The sequence below is a fragment of the Cyphomyrmex costatus genome, unplaced genomic scaffold (assembly GCF_001594065.2).
Source record: "Cyphomyrmex costatus isolate MS0001 unplaced genomic scaffold, Ccosl1.0 scaffold43, whole genome shotgun sequence".
Classification (NCBI taxonomy): Eukaryota; Metazoa; Arthropoda; class Insecta; order Hymenoptera; family Formicidae; genus Cyphomyrmex; species Cyphomyrmex costatus.
In genome coordinates, this window is record NW_017278534.1 from 839,287 (window position 1) to 862,002 (window position 22,716).

General features: G+C 37.8%; 1 protein-coding gene across 3 annotated transcripts in view; it reads right to left on the reverse strand.

The window, feature by feature from the left end:
• chb (CLIP-associating protein) overlaps positions 1–22,716 on the reverse strand; it is a 46,395-nt gene that overhangs the window by 9,053 nt on the left and 14,626 nt on the right. For all 3 annotated transcript variants that reach the window (XM_018544171.1, XM_018544168.1, XM_018544170.1), the window contains exons 2-7: positions 20,532–20,637; positions 19,779–19,950; positions 19,520–19,696; positions 19,243–19,319; positions 1,944–1,978; positions 1,775–1,859 (exon numbers count right to left, since the gene is read on the reverse strand). In XM_018544171.1, the coding sequence (XP_018399673.1) occupies positions 1,775–1,859; positions 1,944–1,978; positions 19,243–19,319; positions 19,520–19,696; positions 19,779–19,950; positions 20,532–20,637 (652 nt within the window). The remainder of the gene's footprint in view (positions 1–1,774; positions 1,860–1,943; positions 1,979–19,242; positions 19,320–19,519; positions 19,697–19,778; positions 19,951–20,531; positions 20,638–22,716) is intronic.

The window sequence follows — 22,716 nt, forward strand, 5'->3', positions numbered from 1 at the left end:
GAAAAAAATTTGAAGTCAAAATTTTTTGGGAGTACCGAGTAGTTCTGATCGGAGTTCTGGACAGTTCTCGGCGAGTTCTGTCGAAAAGTATCAGGGCTCAAAGCGATTGGACCAACGGTTTCCGAGATATACTCTAAAAATTGTTGATCTTCTGACAAATGTCGCTTTATCTTGCAAACCGTTGGTCCAATCGCTTTTCCACCTTACTGTTTTCGATAGAACTCGTCGAGTACTATAAGAAACGCAACTCAGAACTAGTCGGTACTCTCAAAAAAATTTTCAAAGATTTCTACTATTTTTTTAAAACTTTATTATTCTTCAAAAATGTTTTTTATGTATCAAGAACTCTAGGTATTCACAAAATAGTTCTGTTAAGCTAATCAGAACTATGCGACCTTGAATTTCGTTAAAAAGTTAGCACCCCATTTTTAAAAAATTATTAAAAAATGATTATTAAGCGCATATGTGTCATTAAAAATCATAGAGAACTCTTCGTATCGTCAAAAAGAAGCAGGAATTATCATCAGAACTATTGTATCTAAAAATTAATTTTTCAAAAATTTTTAATTTTTTTTTATTATTCGAAAATTTTTTTTACATATCAGGAACTCTAGAGTCTAGGCAATCGCAAATTGAAGCTATTAAACTGCTCAGAACTATTCCACCTCGAAATTCGATAAAAAGTTAACACACCATTTTTTAAAAATGTAAAAAAAATGTTTATTGAGCGGAACTCTTGTTATTAACTGTAGGAAACTCTTCGTCTCGTCAAAAGGAAGTGGGAACTCTAATCAGAACTCTTGAGTACTATAGTTGGGGTGCTAACTTAACATACCCTAGGATATTTATTATTCTAAGTAAGAAAAAATTGATATGAATTATTGATAAAATTTTGCGTTACAGAATTCATTCGCACTAAAATTGTATCAACAGCGCGATTATCTATGCAATCATTTTCTTTTAATCAGAAATATTTTCGGATTTTCCAAAATATTTTCTAAAATAGTAATTGCCAATAGTAGAATTTAGATATACCTGTCGACCTTACTGATAGAGCTCTTTTGATGGTCGCTGCCCTTGGGACTGTATAAGATGAAGTACCAGGAGGAGCTGTTTCATGCAAGCGAACAGTTAGCATATTCTCGTCATCAAAACGTCAACATACGTTGACCTTTCGTTGGCGAGCTTCTCTGACAATATATTGTTAACAAAATGCAAAAGTAAAGCCGCATGGCGGTTAAAACTAAGCGTAAGTAAGGATTATGGCACATATTTCCCAAGTGCGCTTCATTTGCAGACCGGTGCTTCTGTGATATTCGAGTCAACACTGAGTCATAACATTCACATATATTTCGGGTGGAAGACGAGAGACATATCTCAAGTAAAATACATGACACAATTGGTTACATAAAAAGCTTTCTGATTTATACGACATAAACTAGCACTGCTATGTATCATCGTTTCAATATAATTAAAAAATATCGATGTTTAATATTTACACTCTAGCTAAAATACGTCTAACAAGTTTTATAAATTAAAAATAACTCGTTCCACGAATATTTAACGTATATTGCTACTTGTAATATTTGCATAAACAGCTACTAACGAAAACGGTTTTAGAGAAACTTGCTTGACTGTTACTTTTGCTATATATATATATGTATCATGCTTCCAAAAAAAAATAAAAAATAAAATTAAGAATATCAAATTGATGATATAAGTTGTAATAATAATTAAGGTAATATGTGATATGAGATTCGATAATATATGATACCTAAGGCAGAGGATGGTGTTTTAGCAGGCCCAAATTGACCTCTTTTCGGAGGCATGTTAAACCTTTTGACGGGAGCCGATTTGATCTGCACAATAAATTTTGTTTTCAAAACATTATTTCTATTCATAAACGTGCAATGAAGCTATAATTTTTCGAATTCGATACTTACCGCTGCTCTATCAAGTTCGTCGGTATCTTTGCCAACTGAAAAAAGAAAACAAATTGTTACAATCGTGACTTGGTACATTTTTCTTATTAATATATCATATAAAGAAAATTAAAATAAATTAGAATATTCCGGCAAAATGATCTACAGAAAACTGTATTTTATTAACGTCTATAATTTGCATTTTAAATCAATGTCAATGTTTTATTTTGTTACAGAATGCAACGTAGGCTCTCTTTTAGCACATACTTAGAAAAATTATTGATATCATCACTTAAAAAATATTTGTAACGTCAACTAATATTATAATCGCTTTATGTCACGATGATCGTCCTTTGGTGTGGCAGAAATAATTCATATACCTAAATCTGGATACAGCCAAGGTGGCTTATGGATGTCGCAGTGACATCCTCTCGCCCTTGCACCCGGATGCTTTACTATATTATCCCATTGTAGTATCCATCTGCTGCTCGCGTCCCATAATTTCTTATCAATACTGGGATACTTCTTTAATCCCCGACGTAGGCAACGGTGCCCGCCCGGTATTAACACGTCGGCGTCGTTCATCGTGACCGATGTATACGATATTTTAGTGAGCACAGCAAGGATAAATTCCTCCACATGTCGTAGAATTATAACGACGCTGACATTTCGCCAGCGTCATCATCATCTTAATAAACCAGTTGCGAACGTTTTTTCTCTTGTTTTTTTCTCTTTTTCAGTAGCACTGTAAATATCAACCTTGGAATAATATATCGTCGTAATCAAATTACTAATTTAAAAACATTTACATTGAAGACTTAAAACAATTTAATAATTTGCGACTTTAAAATATATATTTATCATTTCTATCTATTTACGTGTCTTTTTTAGAGAAGACTTCATAAACATTCTTCTTCAACTTTTAATCTAAACAATGGAAGATAAACAATCAATCGTAAAACAAAATTTTTAGATGCTACGACGATATTTTTTCGAGGATGCGATAGAGCCAGTTTATTGCGCGCGATTAGCCGATTTATCTTAACTGTTATGAGCACAAGTTCTTACATTTATAACTCTTTAAATTCATCGAGGAATTTTCGTTAATGAATATCGAAATTCACGAAAGTGTAAAAGTTTTGAAATATTGTGAGAAAACCGATGTACGTGCGAGCGATGTGCGCGCAATGAAAGTCTTCAGTTCTTTTTTTTCCGAGCTGCATCGCATCGAATTAATTTCCACATCCTAATTGGATTCCTACGAGCGTGCCTCATTAATTTACCGCTCCGCGCGAGCTACTCATTAGATCATCTAATCGAGCGCATCGGATGCGTGGATTTAACGAAGATTAATCGATATCGCGGATTTCGTTTTGCAGATTCATATAATATTCGTAATAAAAGACAATGACCCGATTTACAGCGGTTTCACACGCTATAAATTTCTAACATCATTATTTATTTTTAACAGTTATAGCTGTCGTAATTAATTTTACCTAGTTACAATTAAAATGTTTGCAAAATTACTTTGTCGATTAAATTAATTTGCATAGAACGCAAATTTACTTATTCCTTCCCGCTTTCTCTAATATTACAAGCTTGTAATTTTTTGAAGAATGCAATTCTATCTAATTGATAAAGATCATGAAAATCGTGTCGTCGCGATATCAAAAAACAACGCTTAATAAACCATCCAGGGAAAAATGATTGGAATTATTGTGGCGCAAACCGGCAATTTGTGGCAAACGGTAAGCGGCACTTATGTTAGATCTATACTATATGTATATCCTAGACTATCTCTATTTCTTTGTCGGATTTCAAAATAGTCGGCGTAAGAGTTCCTAATGTTTACTCTCTTGCCTTTCTCGCAAGCGTCGTATTATCTACTTCCCGAGCATTCTTTGCGGTCATTTCGCACGCACGCGCTCTTGCATTAAGAAATTCTGTAATACCCAGGTGCGCGCGTTTACGGCGATAAAGACTCCCTTCTTCTCCCGCGAGGCAAATGTGTGTATTCTCGGTATCAAGAATTGCCGTGTTACTCGAGTTCTGTTTGCATCTAAACCGCTAATAAACTTCAATTTCTATCTTACTACACTTAAAACCCAACAATGACAATTGTTCTGTCTTCTCGCAGCAATAATTAACGTTGTAATCTAAAACCCATGGTACATACAAAAACATAAGGGTGGGAACACAAATTCTTGCATAAAGCGTAAGAAAATTAACCAGAATCTTTTATAAAGAAAGGAAGAAAATGATGACTTTAATTGGTTCGTTTTCTTATGCATTATGCGTTATGCAAGACTCGTGCTTCCGCTCTGAAGCGGCATCTACAATGAGATTTTAAGGCGTAAAACTTTTTAATAAGCTTTCTACAATAAGCCATTATCTATGGCTTAAAAATCTTAAAATGTAATGAATTGACCAATAATAGTCGAGTATTCTACTTACATTTAATTGAGATTGGTCAATTTCTTACGGCTCGTGGCTTAAAACTTAAGTTTAAATTTTACGTTTTAAAATCTCATTGCAAACATCGCTTTAGGTAATAAGATATAAACAGTAAGGATTGGCCAATTTGCTTACTGCTAACGTCTTATTGTCTTGTTTTCCCGTGTTTCTGGCTTAACCTTTCAAAATTTGTATTGACGAAATGTCTATAATTGCTTAGAAATTATCGACGTGTCGTTAAGAAACACCGCAGGAAATCGAAGACGATAACAATTCAGGCCGTGTGAAAGATATGCCGGTTGACTTCTCCACGAAACCAGTTCAATGTTTTCCGATAACTTATACGAACGTAAATTCAAATACCTGGCATTAACAACAACGATCAATAGTCCAATAACTAAGCTAACTGTTATTATACACGTTGCTAATAATAACACCATCCCGGAATCGAGAATGCGATAGGTATACCGATTCCTCAGCCGTCGGTCGACGATCGCGACCTATTTATTAATACCTTCGATATCAACTTCAGTGTTCTCCGGTAACAATGAACGTGCATTCACACGCGTCACGTTATACGTAACAAGATCGGTTAATGGGGAAACCCATTTTCTCACGTTACAGATAGCATCGTCTCGCGGGCTTTTTGCTCTCGAGTTCCACCGTTCATTCAGATCTCCGCGCGCGCCGTTCAAATGTCCCGAGTTGCCGGCTCGCTGTTGTGTCGGGAAGTTTCGAAACCGACAGATATTTGCATGTTCTGACAATCTAGTTTCGAGTAAACTTGACGGGAAACGTACGCGTATAGTTATGCAACTGATGGCAGAGAATGAAATATCTATCTTACAATTATGCCCGTTTCTACCAATGTAATTTGACTTTAATCTTGGTTCAACTAATTCTTTTTCCTATTGTAGAAAAAGATGAAAAGTTGAACTGAGATTAAAGTTAATCTACATTGGTAGAAATGAACATTAGATGTGGGCGTAAGGTAAGCCAGAGAAAAAAGTTATATTAAAGACTAAAGGCCATGGCACGAAAAAATTAAGTAGTAAAACGCAAGCAGTAAGCGAATTGATGAATCACATGAATAGAGATAAGATTATAATGTAAGCAGAAACAAATGCGTGTTGATTTCCTTATTGTTTACGTTTTATTGCTCAAATATATTTGCACAGAAGTGTGCATGGCTCTAACAGACTTTCATGACTTACGTTATTAATTTTTTTCTATCTTATGTCTAAGACAGACTTAAATAAGCATCTCTCGTCCTCAAAAGGATATGTCCAAAATCATCGAAAAAACAAAAGGAGAAATACCCGAAATTATCAATTCATCGAAGGAACGAAAGTTGTAGAGTGAAACAAGTCAAACTAAAACGACGCGATAACGCATCAAGTTCCACTTGCAAGTGAAACGTGCTCCAACTTTACGTGGAGAAACAAACTGTATGTTTACGAACAACAAACGTTTCAATAAGATCGCGATATCAAAGAGATTTATGTAAAGCTATGTTCTCACTGAAGCGACAACGAGAAACTTTTGTTGATGTTTCTTGAACAAGTTATCGAAAGTTTCACGATGTTTCTTAATATTTCTGTCAGAAACAAAACTTGCTGTTTATCGTGTGTTTCCAATTCAAAGAAAATGTTCTCGGAATTTGGAAATATTTAATGATAGCAAGCGATAAAAAATTCCTCAATTGCACCCCAATGAAAACATGACTTTGAAGTACTTTCCAGCAAAAGATTAAAAAAAAAAGTGTGAATTTGCACACAGAACAATGTATAATACAATACAGTGAATCATTACATTACATCCTTGTTATTTGTCAATGTTAAATAAAGATATTAAAAGAATTATATTATACTGTACCTCTTGAATTACCAGCTGTATTCTTGTAAGAGGAACCTTAAAATAGTTTAAACCGGTCAACTTTATATAAAAGATAAAAAAGGTCGGAAAATTACGGTTTTGTTATCGGCTTCTGACGTCGATTAGCAACAATATTTACTTTTGTATACAAGTTTCAATCGATAAAACAAACGACTTTAGGAATCCCTTATAAGAACACTTTTTTTTTTAGTAAAATTTCTGGTTACTAATTAAAACTTTATATGTATAAAATTAAATATCAATACGAATTATCGATAAAAATTATGTTCAAACATTCTGATCAATTCGTATCAATCAGAATTCTACAAGTAGATTATAATCAGATGTCCAATTGTGACAACCGGAATTCTGACAGATACGATCAGAATCTTGTGGTTGGTTTATTTTTAATCAGAATTTTTTCTTAGTATCTTGCTGGAATGCTGGAAAGCACCGTTAAATTATAGATAATTTTCAGCCTGACTGAATGTCCACTTGATTCATCTCGAGGACATCCAATTAACATTATATTTTTTTCGGAACGGAAAAGGAAAAAATATTTGGTGGTTTACGTCGTTTGCTCCTCGAATCATTCATGCAAAGACAATCGTGTGGTTATAATAAAAAAGAAAAAAGAAGAAAAAAAATCTTCGTACTTCCCGGAATCGGTTGCGTCACGCGATCCGACCTCTATTACACGCAAGCCGATTACCGCACACGTGCGCGTGCACTTATTGCCAACGTGGATTAGCATCGCCTAGCGGTAGACCGGCGCGGATATCGCATGTAAAAAGCGACACAGAGCCTTGTATTAAATCACGCAAAAACCGAAGCGGACTCCGCCGCCCGTTAGAACGATGCCGGCAACCATCAGCGTGCGCGGTTCCATCGGCTAATTACGACACGATCGATCGAAGATCTTGATTAAGGTGTTGCTTTATTTATGCCGAATAAACCGTGACAAGCGGTTTTGTACCGTCGCGTCACGTCCGTCGCGCGTCGCGTCGCGTCGAACCTTTCGGTCTTCGTTTCATGCCTCGTTACGAGGCGATTTATCCGAAATAATGTAAAGACGTCCCGGCGCTCTTTGTGCAGTTTCGCTGGCGCCGAAATTGACCGTACTGTTCGGAACTGGTTCCGCATATGCAGCGACGATTATATATTATGGTTTTTTCCTTCCTTTCAGAAATAAATGGGCGGGCGACGTCGAAGGAGAATGCAGAATCCTGTACCTCGCTTTGCGCAACGCCGCGTTGTAACGCAGAAATTAACAGCGCTTAAAGATTGTCGAATGAGTAACCGCAATTACGCTCCAAGCCAACGGAATAATTAATGGAAAATGCCGATGGGGGCATTCGACGTTGATTTCAAAACGCGTTATGCCCTTCATACACGCGGAGGGAAACGAGAACGAAGGCGTTCGTGACATTCTTTGAAAGAAGAGCGAGAACGAGAGGCGTTCGTTGTATTACATAATTAAGGCCGCTTCTCCAACGTAATAAACGTGAGTTTTGCATTAACAATCCCTCTGCAGTGAATGCTCGAGCGAATTTAGTTCATTGCACGCGGCCGAGAAAGTGCATTAATAATTCCGACTAGCAGCCTCGGTGTTTCGCACACTCGACGACGAATGCACTTTTGTTGATTCCCTCGACACAATGTATACAGTAAACTCCTTATCTTTCTCAAAGCGGGCCCGAAACGTGACACAAATAGAAACGCGACAAATAATACCTCGACTTTATACCAAACGGAAATTCGATGACGATATCATAAAAAATTTCTGAAAGTCCTTCAAGCGAAGTCGCGTTTTCAGACGCTTCATTTCAATTCCTAGCGATGAAAGACGAGATTACGAATCAAAACTTTATTTCCAGGATTCGACGATCCTTCTTGAAGGAAGAAACTTGTTTACGCGATTTCTCTCTCTCGGTACACATCGCGGTAAATTCCGGCGTTCGCCTCGAAATTGAACAGTACATACAAAGAATACCTATGATGACCATATGACCTTTAACGACAAAAAGCCTTTAAGATTTCTTTTCATTTTCTCAATTTTGTTTATTTTAATGAAACTACAAAAAATTCCTTTCTAATTAGCATTCCAATGTCTAATGTACTAATTTTTACGGACAATATTAGCTCAAACAGAACGAAGTCCTAATGACATCAAAATCAGATTGATTGAAAAGTGACTTAATAATCATTTCGATGTCACGATGACGTGTGCTTTGCCTGAGAGTTTATTTCTAGTGTAAAAAAACTTCAGAAATTTATGCTGCACGAACTTTTGATAGCGATAAAAGGTGCTTTCCATTGTTGACACAAGTCGACACAAATATTTTCTATCTTTCTTGACGTTCAGTGAGTGAGCAACGAAGATAGAACGACACTTGTATCGACTCTTGTGCCACCAAATGAAAAGCAGACAATCCAGTTTGAAAATATTTAGGAAATCAAGTCCTAAAAAATGTGTCAGGTTTGTCCTTCATTATCTCCGGGGAAAATATGGTCACCGTGAGGATACCGCGTGTCGGCGTTAATTCTTTACGGAATAACGTGGCTCTCGCATCCTCGACGTTGTTTCCTCACACAGCACTATCTCTCACCGTAGCCGCGGGCGCGAAACAATCGGACTCGCTTGCGCGAGTCCTATGCGGCTGCAGCAACTACGAGTTGCCGAGCGCTCGTTGTTTGTTTCACAAAGTCCGGCCGTGCACTGCCGAGAATCTCTTCGACGAGCTGTCCGCGCAATGACGGTTGAAACGTCGCGCCGTTGCGTGATGATAGGTATCGATAGCGTCGACACGACACGAAGCGATAACGCACCACGCATGCATGCACTTATCGTTAGAAGTTTTCGCGCGAAGCGAACACTGCGTGGCCTCGCTCCGCGAAATGGTCGAGCACAACAGTCGAGTAACGTTACACAGTCACGGTCCTGACGGGAGAACGAAGCGGCACACACAGCACACACACACACACACTACAGCTTGCAATGCAATTTTCGATTCCACGTATAGCGCAAAGAATACGTGCACTCTTCGTTACGACGACCGTCGCGTTTTTCTTTGCGTTTCACGGATATAAAGATAGACATCGCCGTCGCGTGTCCTCCCTCGGTATCGAAATCACCGATCTCACGACTGAAATCACGAGAAATCACGCCTCGTTCCTCGTGCACGTGTCACCGAGGAAAAAAAAAAACACGAGAGGAAACGACACAATTCGATCACATCGTGAGGCGAGGGCTGCCTACGACACACAACAGCGTGCACGTCTCTCACGTTGCTAAACGCCGACTCGTTTACTCTCAGCCGGGCTCCCGAGAGTAAGCGCGCTTATGCGCGGAACGCGAGTAAAGCTGCCGAGCCGAAGGAGGGGGTCCCACACGGACCTTCCCCTATCGTTGATGCCCCGCTGGAAGGGGCCAAAGGCTGTAGGGATGAACGAGGAGACGTGGGGCCTACACGATCGCCGCCACCGATTCCGGAAAATCAATGCCAGCGACGCTATTGTGAAGTGTGTCATGGGGGACAATGGTATCTATAGTCTCGAAAATCGCGTCTTTCGCGAGGTCGAGTACTGCGTGGTTCTTTCATCATGTTTATGCTCATTTCTACCAGTGTAGATAACCTTTAATTCCGGTTCAACTTGCACTTCATTTTTTTCCTCATTTTTTTTTGAAACTAGATACATAGAAATAGATGAAGAGGCAGTTAAATCAAGAGAGATATCAAAATTAAATTACATTGATAGAAATGGGCATTATAGTGACGTACGTATAAACATCTAACACGATTTTGTGTATTTTAATTCATTTTATTTTATAATAAATTTCACGTATTATACACTGTTAAATTCATAGTATCAAGTTATACTCAATTTGAGTAATTTTTAATAATTTCTTTAGGTCACCATGTCCTATTCAATGTGTCCTTAATTTAACTAAACAACGAAGCTAACTAATTAAATTAATCAAGAAAATTTATTAAATTTATTATTTACTAAATGTATACGTTAATGTGGACGTTGTTTGCTTTAAAATTAATCACATTTATAGTTTATTATTTACTAAATGCACGTTAATATGATGATGCTGTTTACTTTGAAATTAATCACAGAAATGGATTGATTTATATTCGAAAACAATACGTATCATTAATTGAAGAGATTGGATTACCATTGATTCTTTTAATATTTAACAGTTTATTTTGTTGAAAAATTTCCTATATATTTCTAACAAAATGCATATATTACATATGAATACTATTTTTAATATATAAGGAATAATATGTATATTTCTTTTTTGCTGAAAAATCCTACATACTCATATACGTCAAATGTGGCAGAAAAGACGTGCGTTGTGTTAATCAGGGTCGTATCTACGTTGCAATGAAATAATAATAATAATTAAGGCTGTCAATCGTCGTTGCATTATGCTCAGCAGCAAGAAACTTTGATTACATTCCGAAGGCTAATACGGGACGGTTATTTGCTTCGTTGTGCGTCTTGCGCGGTGCAATCGTTCACGAAAGAAACCCAAGCCCGATCGACAAAAAGATACGTGAAAGCCGAATTGTCCTGTCAATAATTATGAGCTAATTGGTGCGCGAGATAATTAACGCCGATCTCGCCGGCAAGATCAAGAAAGTCGAAGATGTCGCAATCGTCCGAGAGATGCACATACTCGAGCGTGCGTCAAGCTTTCTGCCTTCGCCGCTTTGCATTCACGTGCGAAGGTGCGAATTGCATCTGCGCGGCTTTCGTTTGTGCTTTCTATCGAAGATTAACGTCCAACGATGAGATCGACCGAATTTCACCGTCAAGAGGATAAAAGACAGCGATCGATCGAAATCGGGCATTGACTAACCGATTTACTCCATCATCCCAAAGACCCGAAAATGTCATTTGTTGATTGGCCAGACCCAGTTCTGATAATGAATTCATTTTTATTAAATTCATGTTAAATTATACCCACTTTGAGTTCTAATCATTTCCACAAGTGGCCACTTCTCTTCTCCTATTCAATGTTGTTATAATTTAAACCAATGATGTTAAACAATTTATTATTCAAGAAAATGAGTGAAAATTGAGCCAGTCTTAACAAAGAGTGGTTCAATTTTCAATCTTCCAGAGTGAAATTTCACTCTCTAGAGTGAGATTTATTCTAAAAGTTTTAGAGAGTAGTGTGCAATATACTGAACTCATACGCTGTCTATACTTACATTCTGTTTCACATTATGCTTTAAAAGTGTAACATATTTTTCATTTCCCGTCTAAATCTTCAGTCGGTTCCATAAAAAATTTCTAAAGGATTGACAAATTGACCACGCTGGAAACAGGTGGATGACTGATACGGTCCGATTCAATTTGCGTGAATTTTAATAGTTCGTCGGTCCAGTCGCGGCAGAAGTGATCGAAAGTGAAAGATGGGGAGAGAGAAAAGATTAATGTGTATAGCAAAATAAGGCGCTCGGTTGGTTGTATTAAACAAGAAAGGACCGAGAGGTGCGCGCCGTGTCGAAACGCCGCCCTCGTAAATCTGTCGTTAAGTCCGTTCGCGTGTTTCGGATCAAAGACACGTGAACGTGTGTGGGATATTTCGTAAGATTTCGCACGAAAACTTCGGTAGTGGATCCTTTGAATGAATTTATTTTTTTCTTATCAGGTAAGGCATCATTAACGATTTAGTTGCAGTCTCACCTTTTACGTGCCTGGATACCTATTACTTGCAACAAATAGTCACTACTTTTTTGTATTGTTTATTAAAATACTCTAAACTCTTTGGAATCTCCCTCTCAAAGTTTTAGAAAGCAATATCGTCATCTATGCTCTCAATAAATTATTATTATTCTCCGTAATAATTTCAGCGATATCAAAATGGTTGAAAACATTAAAAAATGTTAAATCTATTTAGAAGTCGTCATTTCAATTAATCAAATCTCAGAACTCGTAATCCAGAGTTAATTTCAAACGGCTCCTTATGATGCATCAATTCCAAGAGCTCGATAGAATCGAAGCGAGTCGATCGACGCGTTTCCGCGGGAAGCGAGTAATAAATTATCGCGCAACCCTTAATTAACACGCGACGCGATGCATTACGGCATAATTAAGCACGAGATACAGCTTGCTGCGGCTGGATCAAGCGGATCGATATACAATGCTCGATTATAATTCGATTGGCAAAATTACGTCCTTGCGCTTCCCTGATATTATTCATATTCATCTGCATATCTCGAAAGTACATCGCGTACTCGATCATCAAACTTGAAAAATTAATCTTTCGAGTTTAAATTACACTTAAATTAACACTTAATACTTTCCAATAAATCTTTAAGAGCTTACAAAATATCTTGTAAATTTGTACGGTGTATTTCGAGACTGGAAAAAATTTACATGGAAAAAAATAGAGAGTTGAATAATTTTTACCTTACGAGACTAGTAAAAATATTCTGGCTATTTTTACCCAACTCATGAAAAACTTTACTTACTTGAAAGTAAAAATAGGTGTAAGATAAAAAGTACATTACAAATATAATAAATTCATTTAAGTGATTATTATCTTACAGTACAGTAAAGACTGATAAGCGCGTACGACTCTCAAGACTCTAAACATTTGTATTTTTTGCTGCAGTAAAGTAAATTTTGTCCGCTTCGATAAAAAAACATTCGACAATAAAGTAAGTTCTATTGAGATAGTAATTTATAGATTTACACTTTATATATGGAATGTAAAAAGTACCGTACAGTATGGCTGTATAAGAATCGCTCACTTAAAAGGAAAGTAAAATAAATTTTACAGTGGCCTGTTTCTATACAGACCTGCCAATTCCATAAAATTTACTAGAATTTCAGCGCACATTACTTTACATTTTTCTCCGTATGTTGGACCCTGATTGCACACGCTTTAGGGTCAAGCGACGTTGAATAGTCCAATCATTTGGCGTAATATAAAATACATGAAGAGCGTATAAACGCCTCGATTCATCGTGGCTATATGCCACGATTTTCATGATGCAACACTACGTGTCGCAAAATTATTTCACGATTTTTTTTAAATACAGTCAGGTCGAAAATACGGGGCCAATGCATGTAAAGAACTTTAGATGTGTCAAAGTGGCGCAAATCTTTTATCTGAACCGAATGTTGATTTCCTGGCTATTTCGATTTTTGATCTGATGGTTTATCGTCCAATAAGCATTTTATAATTCTTTAATATTTATGATGTGAGGTCTGTTCTTTCTCGAACAATTCTGAACTAATGCTCAACTTTGCACAAGTTAGAGTGGAACAAACTATAGCTGTCTCGGATTCTATAATAACTTGTGTACACCAGTTCAGAACTTTTGGGATAAAAAAGAATAGATCTATACAAAGATATTAGGGCAAACATAGTGGACGTTTAGAGCTCTAAACGCACGTAATTTTCCCCGCTACCGCATGTACCATCCGCCTCCTTTCTCTCTCCGTGTCTGTCACGTTTTTATGCCAGCATTCGTATGCACGATGGAAGCGGTATCGGTAATTACACTTGACGGTATAATTAAGGTGTATACGAACGTACGGCGGTGTGGGCTGAAGAAGTTGTGTCTTCTGTTCTTTCACGAAGTTCGTCGCCGATGTGACGTCCGCCTCTTTAGAAATTCAAGATGTGTGTTACGGAACGGAGAGTTACGGAAGAACGGGAAAAGAGTTAGAAAATACACGGCTTCCGGCGAATGGTTCCCGCGCGTTTCCCGACTATCGGAGAATCACGCCGAGTGTCTTTAGTGAAAGCGAGTTAGCAGTTAATTTAATTCGTTGCTAATTAACGTCCATGTTGCACTCATGAGTTCGCGACGTTCGAGACGTGAGAGAGATGGTTTGCGATATAAAAATTAACTGTACAACTGGGAACAAACTGTCTTGTGTTCTTTAGAAAATAGGATAAAATCGTCAAGTTGTTCTTTTCAAAAATTCATTGTCTGTCTCAAGAGATATTTAAATATTTAAATAATTCAAATTGTATTTCTTTGCACGACTTCAAAGAGACACCGAATGAAACCGAATGTGGATTTTGGGAAAAATGACAGACGATTGAAGATGCGGGTTCCGCCGAGTATATCTACCAAAGTGGCACGTTGCGTTCGAAGACCAATTTATGAAGAGCAATTCGACGTCGCGGGACAGAGATCATTACGAACACCATTATCAGCGAAAATAAGTCGGCGTTTGAATTCCGTTTTTTTTTTTGCGTTTCGAATCGCAAAAAGAATGAGACGTATAATTGGCTGTTAAACTAGGTATTCTTCGAGCGACCTTCGCCGAGTGAGAAAATAATGATACGAGAACCTCGAAAATACACAGGAAATTGACAGCATTGATCGTCAAAGATGGTGGTTTGAAAAATTATGAGTTGATAAAGTCGGATTTGGTCGAGAATTCTTGCAGACCTTGATATCTGCTTTGTTTCTTTTACCAATTTTTTTTAGCTGAAAAAAATTCTTAAGGAGATTATCATCAAATTAAAATCATACCATTGATCGATACAATCTTAATTAACAAGTTTAATTTATTTGCCTTGTTCGCAAGTTTTTGCATATAAATTTTGATATTGCGTTAAAATGAATACGAGTACTTTAAATGTAATCATTAAACGAAAAGTACAGTTCGCGAAATCTAGAACGAATAATAATTCATACAGCTTGTCTGAAAGACATTTGATGCTCATCATTGCTCATGGGCAGAACTATGAATTAACAGATGCTTCATTACGATAAGATAAGAATCCTCAGGCAAAACAGGGCGCACAGTTCCGGGAGGAAGAATAAAAGAAAAGCCGCGAGCAACGGTTGATTATAGATTTTCTGAGTGGCGTCACGCGCCATGAGATCATCGGCATCGGAAAATGTGAGCGTCAATTCCCGCGTGCGAGGCATTGCCGTTAGAGAAACAACGCTAAGAAGAATCGCCCACACGGCCTCTGCAACGAGAAGGCTGGCGATAATACCTCCGTCGTTACATAATAGCGCATATACATTGCGCATAATCGAGCATAAACACGCTTATCGTGCGCGTCGCCGTGTGTCATGGGTTAGGCAAACAATTACTGTCCGATTGCAGAGCAATTTGTCCCTTTTTATACGAAAGCCCTGTCACAGAGATTTTCCAAGTACTCCGATTCCCAATGATCAACAAATCTCCCATTATATTTTTGACTTTCGTCTTATAAACAAACCGCAAAACATAAGCCATAACTTGGTGCCAACGCTAATGTTATCAACGCAAATCGTAATTATATTATAGAAGTTTAAATAGAATTAATTCTAACATAACTATATTGATAGTTCTGATTCGCTTTCGATGTAGATAAACTTTAATCTCGGCTCAATTTTTACTCTCCTTCTTTCTATAATTTTAAGAAAAATGTAAGAAGAATAAATTGAACTGAGATTAAAATTAATCTTAATACATTGGTATATTACGAAAAGTTTTATTGAAAATGAACGCACCAGATTATTAACATCAATCAGAATTCCGATTATCTCAACTATATAGAATTATAATAGATTCCATCAGAAAATCCAGACTTATCATTTCCAATTCCGATTAATACTCTTTTTTTTCCTGTGTGAATACAGGCGTTAATCTTCAATCGACTTTTCTGTAAGATTCGGACGGTTTATTCCGTTGCCAGGCTCTATGCAAAGAGTAACAGGGCAACGGTCAAAGAACGCGCGATAAAAGGGCAGCAGCTGGGCATTATTCTGTATTTTCATATCTGATCGTGCGCACACCGGCGCAACGTGGAACAGTGTGCTGCTTTACGGAGATAAATCTGCGTGTTACCCTACCTTTCACTTGCGCACGTGTGCATTGCATCTCGCTGCCCTCAGGGTAAAGTCGCATAATAAGGCGCGAGATTAAGAGCGGGCGCGGGTGGCGATGCGAAATTTACGACGCGTAACAGGGTAGTTTCCATCGCGTGACAAGTCATTTCTATCGCGGCAACGCTGACGCGAATTATCCTCGCGACGATTGACACGTCGTAATTAAAGTTTTTGCGAAGTCCAAAATATATACGATAATTTAAATCTAGAAGGACTTAATTTATCATAAATCTAGATCTTTATAGCTTTCGAGGTATTACTTCATTTAACGATCGATCCTAGCAATTTGTATTTCTATATCCGGAAATTGTAAATACGGAATTTAAATACACAAGTTAGAAAATTGTCAGTTTATTTATACAATATGAAATATATTTTTATATTATATATGTATATATAAAATATATCTTTTTAGTGTTTTTATCGTCGACTTTCATCAATTTCACAAGTTAGAAAATGCTCTATTTATTTATATATATATAAAATATATTTTATATATAATGTATATATTAAATATATTTTTTCATACAATGGCCACACGCGTCTTTATCGTCGACTTTCATCGATTTTGTTTACATCTTTTCTGTTATGAGAAGCGACTCAAGAGGAACGCGTTTTGAAAAGAGCGTGGTGTAATCGTGCCTTAACGCGAACTTCTAACACAATCGCATTGCACGCGGGGTCATGGAGAAAGAGAGAGCGAAAACGAGACTTATGCAAATTTTTGTTCGCTCGCCGGGTGCGCGCAACCTTTCCGCGCCGCGTAACTTCGAGGATACGTCGCGATGACGATTTCAATCTTATTAGCAAATCAAAATTATTAAATTGCTTGTCAATTTAATATGTGATATATATTCCTATTCTAGTTCTGTTCATGATTGCGTTTCAAGACCAAAAGATTTCTGTTTGCAAAATTGGATATGTACATATATAAATTCACTTTGTGTGAAATAGGAGTATTTGAGCACCGATTGAAAATGAGTTTGTATCTCTTAATGACCCAATTAATGTGTTTGTCACAGAAATTATATAGCGACTCGCTACGAAAAAAAAAGTTTGTCCTACGGTTCTCTTATTTGTATTCGACGATGAAGAATTTGGTCGTCAAAACACGGCGGACGGGTGTCACGAGCGTGATTACGTCATGACCGTGAAGTATGCATAAATCATTAAAAGGTAGAAAATTGAATATACGCACGTAAATGTTGTTCGCGTTTATGCATGAATGAATAAGGCAGACACAGACACCGATGTATAACACGGCCGATCAAAGATTGATTTCTCAGAATTATTTTAATTACGAGAGTAAATTGAATTTTCTTTACGCGGCACAAGCTCGATTAAATTATATGTTTTTATGTTCAAGTTAATATGCGAGGCATGCTGGAGGTACATGGCATTCGACATAGTAACGCTAAGATTCTGTAATCCGCTACAGAGCGTAACTTATACAGAGAAGGCTGAAATATTCATAGATATGTAATCAGTGTGCAGAACGTGTTGCTCTAATAACGCCCGAGACTGATCCTTCGGACTTTGCCGAACCACCGGAAGTTCGAATGTCCATGAAGGGGATAGACACGGTGGCTTCGCGGAAGATCGTCATTAACGCTTCACGGTTATTTTGAGTTCTATTAATATCTCTGAAATCAAGCGAAGCGCCGTGGCTTCTCCTTGCCAAGCCCAGGTATGATCTAATCGTGATCGTATATGCGCAGGGTGTAGCAAAGGAAACAGACCTGCGCGCATCTTCGATTACAGATTTCGAGTGAGAGAGAAAAAAGAAAGGCAGGAGTGAAAAAATTTCATGGAATCTACTTAAAATTCACTGAATAACGAAAGTGTATAATTCATAAACATGCCACATCAATATGTGCCATCGATTCTAATTGCTACTTTCACCAGAATGATAAATAGCCTCGCATTAATTGTCAGTAATTATTTAGTAAGTTTTCCTATCATTTATTTTGCGACTGCGGAATGTTTAATTACTTTGATTCGTAAGAATAATTTATAGTAGACGATAAATAATCTTGTTGAACGATGAGAACTGTCTGGCCTTTTGCGGAACTACCGCGAATAATGCGGCAATTAATGACAGAAACTAATAATCGTACGGCACTCAAACGAGAAATGTCGCAGAACTCCGATGAACCTTGGAAATGATATAGGCGCGAGGATGATATTTGCGAAGTGTTGCAATCGTGTGCTCGAGGAAGTCCCTCCTCGAGCAGCCGCAAACACTTTATGTTGCGATCGATTGCGCAAGTGGAATGCAACGGCGGAATTGTCGCTGGATGAACTTTTGCTCTCGCCATCGATCTCGATGGCGGATTATTTCCTATCAATCGAGAAACGAAGGTGCCAAGTGTGCGATTGCCGATGCGACACGTAATATTTGCGACCGAAATTCGAACACCGACAAGCCGAGCAGTCGCGACGTTGCAAGGCCGTTCGTTTCAAAGCAAGATAGCTTCTGACTTCGGTATGGATTACAGGCGTGGTACGGCGCTTGAAACAATACACCGATACGATATATTGCACACGGTTCTATCGCTCTGAATGCAATATTATGTAATCTTCCCGGCGGTAGGCAGATAACGCGAATCAGTGACCTCGTTGTATCACCGTTCAAGGAAATAAAATTTTATATACGACGGAACGACTTGCCTCTCCAAACGTTATTTCTATATCATCAATGTTGTTCGTTCTCCCTTCGCCGGAAAGGTAAAATTCCGATCAAGTAAGATATCGACGTGTCATTAAATCGAAGTCGGTTGCGAAGTACATGGAAGTAGCGTTTATTCCCATCACATCGAGGAACATACGGTCTTCGGTAAATATTCATGATGTATACGTGTAATGCTAAGCTGCGAGGAGGGGCGAGCAGACAGATGGAGGAGTCTTCCTGCATGCGAAGGCAGGATCGCCGCGTGATAAACTCTAGAGCTGCACGATGGCAGCACGATACAAGCGTTCGTGCGCACGTTGAATTGCGATATGCGCCGCGTGGTACACTCGCGCCTTACTTTTCGTCGTCGTCGTCGTCGTCGGCGGTGGCGGCGAGCTTAAATTAAGCGATACCCCGCAGCGCCAGAGAATTCAATCAGTCTACTCACCGTCGGACGACATTGCCAAGGGTAAAAGATCACCAGCGGCCTTCAGTTGATCGAACTTCTCTATTAGCAGAAGCATTCTGTAAGCAGAATAAGCGACGGGTTTATATAACGTTGCGATCAAAGATTTGATGGTTTCATTAACGCATCGCACTGTTAATATTTAACGAGGAAAAGAAAAGTTTCTTGAGCGACTGAATCACGATTAGGAGATATCCCGTGAAATTCTATGCAGGCCGAAAGCCGAAAGACAATCGCTTTCTCCGTCCATTTCACTTACTTGGCTTGCGGCACATTGTGTTTTCTTTGCAAATCGACGCGTAATCTCTCGCCTACGTGTCGATAGATGTCCGCTAGCGTGTTTAGAGCAGTTTCCCGAACCTTTTCGGACGGATCTGACAGTAGCTTTACGATGCTCGGAATTACCCCCGACAGTGCCATCTCATCTGCTCCATGTCTGGAAAAATTCAAATTTCATTAAAAAACTCAAATATTTTTGGAACATATAATTCATTTTGAATAAACATATTGCCACTCACTCGTTCAGCGTAGTCGTCAATAGAATCAGAGCCTCCTCTCGTAATTTTGCATTCTTATGATTGAAGGCTGGACGAAGTCTATCCAGAAGATTCTGAGGCGACATGCATCCCTTCTCCATAATTTTCAGGAGCACCAATTGTGCCTTCTCCCTGGTAGCATCTTTACTGTCACCTGTAATAAATGCGAAGTTAATTGTCGATTCGTATATACATGTGAAAATTGGGAGCGAATATCTTCGGATTGCGCGCGTGTGCGTGAGCTTATTCTTGACGTCGGGTTCGCGGGACCACTGAAAGCGATCGGCAGACCGGTTCTCGACAAATATGGTGTATACATCTGTCATAGACTTCAACCTCATTAGAGGCGTTTAAACGTCACTTTGGCTCGTTCTATTTGAAACTCATTTAGCGATTAACGATGATTCACCCAATACGCGGCGAAATTTTTGCGAAACTCATCATACTTTCGAGATACAGATCTATAGGGATAACTTTCTAATTAATGCTCGATGTTACAATTATCCCGTATCTATTATCCGACTATCGTTATATCATGAATATGGGATATTTACAAACCGAAATATACACGGGCTTCTATCGGTGCCAATTATCGACTGTCGTGAGCCGTTTGTGGAATTATCGATTGTCGTAAATAATAATAGAAATTTTCGATATCGCGTATCGTGCCAGCCGATTCCTCCCCGAGGACAATTTACGAGACAAACCAATGGAACAAATACGCCCCGTACTCACCTAGCCTGTCTATCGTCGGCTGGATGATGGTGGAGATGTAAGGTTTGAAGTCGTGACCCATCCGATCCGCGAGATACGTGAGGATCTCTAAACCATTCTGGACAACCTGCAAAAGAAGAACACGTGCGTCGTTTGAATTTATGGCGCATATCGGCCGATTATAGCCGCGGTGGCAATGATTGTCCTCCTTCGGTGGGCTCGCGTCGTCGCTTTCGCGCGTACCGGCCGGCGCATCAAGGCGATCGAGGTCTACCGGTTAATTTAGCGAGCACAGAAAGCGTTTATATGGAACTCCATTATGGTATATTAATTAACACTTCCAACTACGGCGAAAAAGCCGGTTCATAATAGAAGCATTGATGCAATCTGCTCTCGCATTCTTCGCGTTTGAGAAACGGGATTATGTCATTCAAAATGTCTTTTCCGAATATTTTATTTTTATTAGAATAATTTTTGTTTTATCAAATATAAGTATATAAAATAAATATTTAAGACAAGTATATAAGATATATAAATTAAATAGCGTATAGCGGAGCTTTCTCGTCCATTTCTCGCAATAATGTTTATGTTTCTGAACAGCATATGTTGATTACTTAAAGGTTGTGCTTGTGATCTCAAAGAGCAATCATGATTGTAATGTAATTATAAACGTGTCACGCAGAGATATTGTTTGCTATTATAAATTTTCATACTACTCTAAAATTGAAACTGAAGGAATAGTCAGCTCTACCCTATAAACTTTATTATTATCACTCAATATTTTTTATTTATATTGTTCAGTATTTTTCTTGGATGATAATCTAACGAAATAAGACTCAATATCGAACAGAGAAAGAAAGATACCAAAGATCATGTATTCTTTTGAAAAAAATATCCAGTAACTCATTTAACAAAAATAAATCACTTTTTCTGATCATCATAACACCTATGATGGAGAGAATACGAAAATAGAAAGGAATAGGTCTAAGAGATCGTAATATAACATCTCTCGTGCAATGTTGACAGCTCGCGTGATGCAAACATATCGATCCAGAGGGAGACGAACTCCATCCTCTTGAAGACAGAGAATCGCTGCTGTTTCTCATTCGTTACTATGCGAGTCTCGCCAGATGCAAGTGCACTCCTGATTACGACCTCAGTAATACTACGATACATGCGTAGAAAGAATGCTGTTTCTGTTAACCAAGAGAATGCACAATTAACCCACCAGAGAATTTCTAATCGAACGTTTGTAATTTAGTACCTGCTAAACACGCGCGAAAGGCGACTGCATAGTAATTACGGTGGAAGTTATAGTAACACAAATCACTGAGTAACGCCAACGATAATACTATATCTTTAACGTGTCGATTTTAATATCCCATAATATATAACATTTACATCTCGCGCCTAAAGAGGATATCTAGGTGAACGTTGCTAAATTTAATTTTCCATTGAGCAGCTTGTATACTACCGCCACAAACTGCAAAGTGTTTAAACGCCTGCAGTACGACATTTAAATACATTTAACGAAGTGCTATACATAGGCGTATAAACCTATTTTCGAGCCACGGGGTAAACGTTCTCTCAGGGCTATCGTCTGGCTGTGACATCATTGCTCAGCACCGAGAATTTTTGCTCTCCTCTTTGGTTTTGCTCTTCTGTGCGCTATTATCTTCAATCTCTCGATAAAACTACATGCACTTCTGATCCATTCATGATTGTATCTACGAAGTGATTTCCACATTATATTTCTACGCTATATTCCATCTATAAACATCTTGATAAGATCTATATTTGCACCATATCTTTCAATATCAATTGCAATGATTGTCTATTAAGTAAACGATACACGATACACGATAAAAATAACATATAGACAATAAACACACTGAAAAATTTTACTAAATCTTAATACATATTTCTTTGAATAATATTAAGTAAATGTTTTTATTTACGGCAAATAAATATTTATTCAATAAAAAGATTAAATCAATGACTTTTATATTAAATAAATATAGGTTTACATTTAGTAAATAAATATTTACTAAATTACAATTGAATATTTAATTGTTTTAAGTAAATACTTAGAACAATTCAAATATTTATTGAAGTTTAGTGTCTTTTTCAATGCACAATTATAACAATGTAAACAAAAATTTGCATCTAAAATGTAAAAAGAATAATGACAGTTCCAGTAACACTT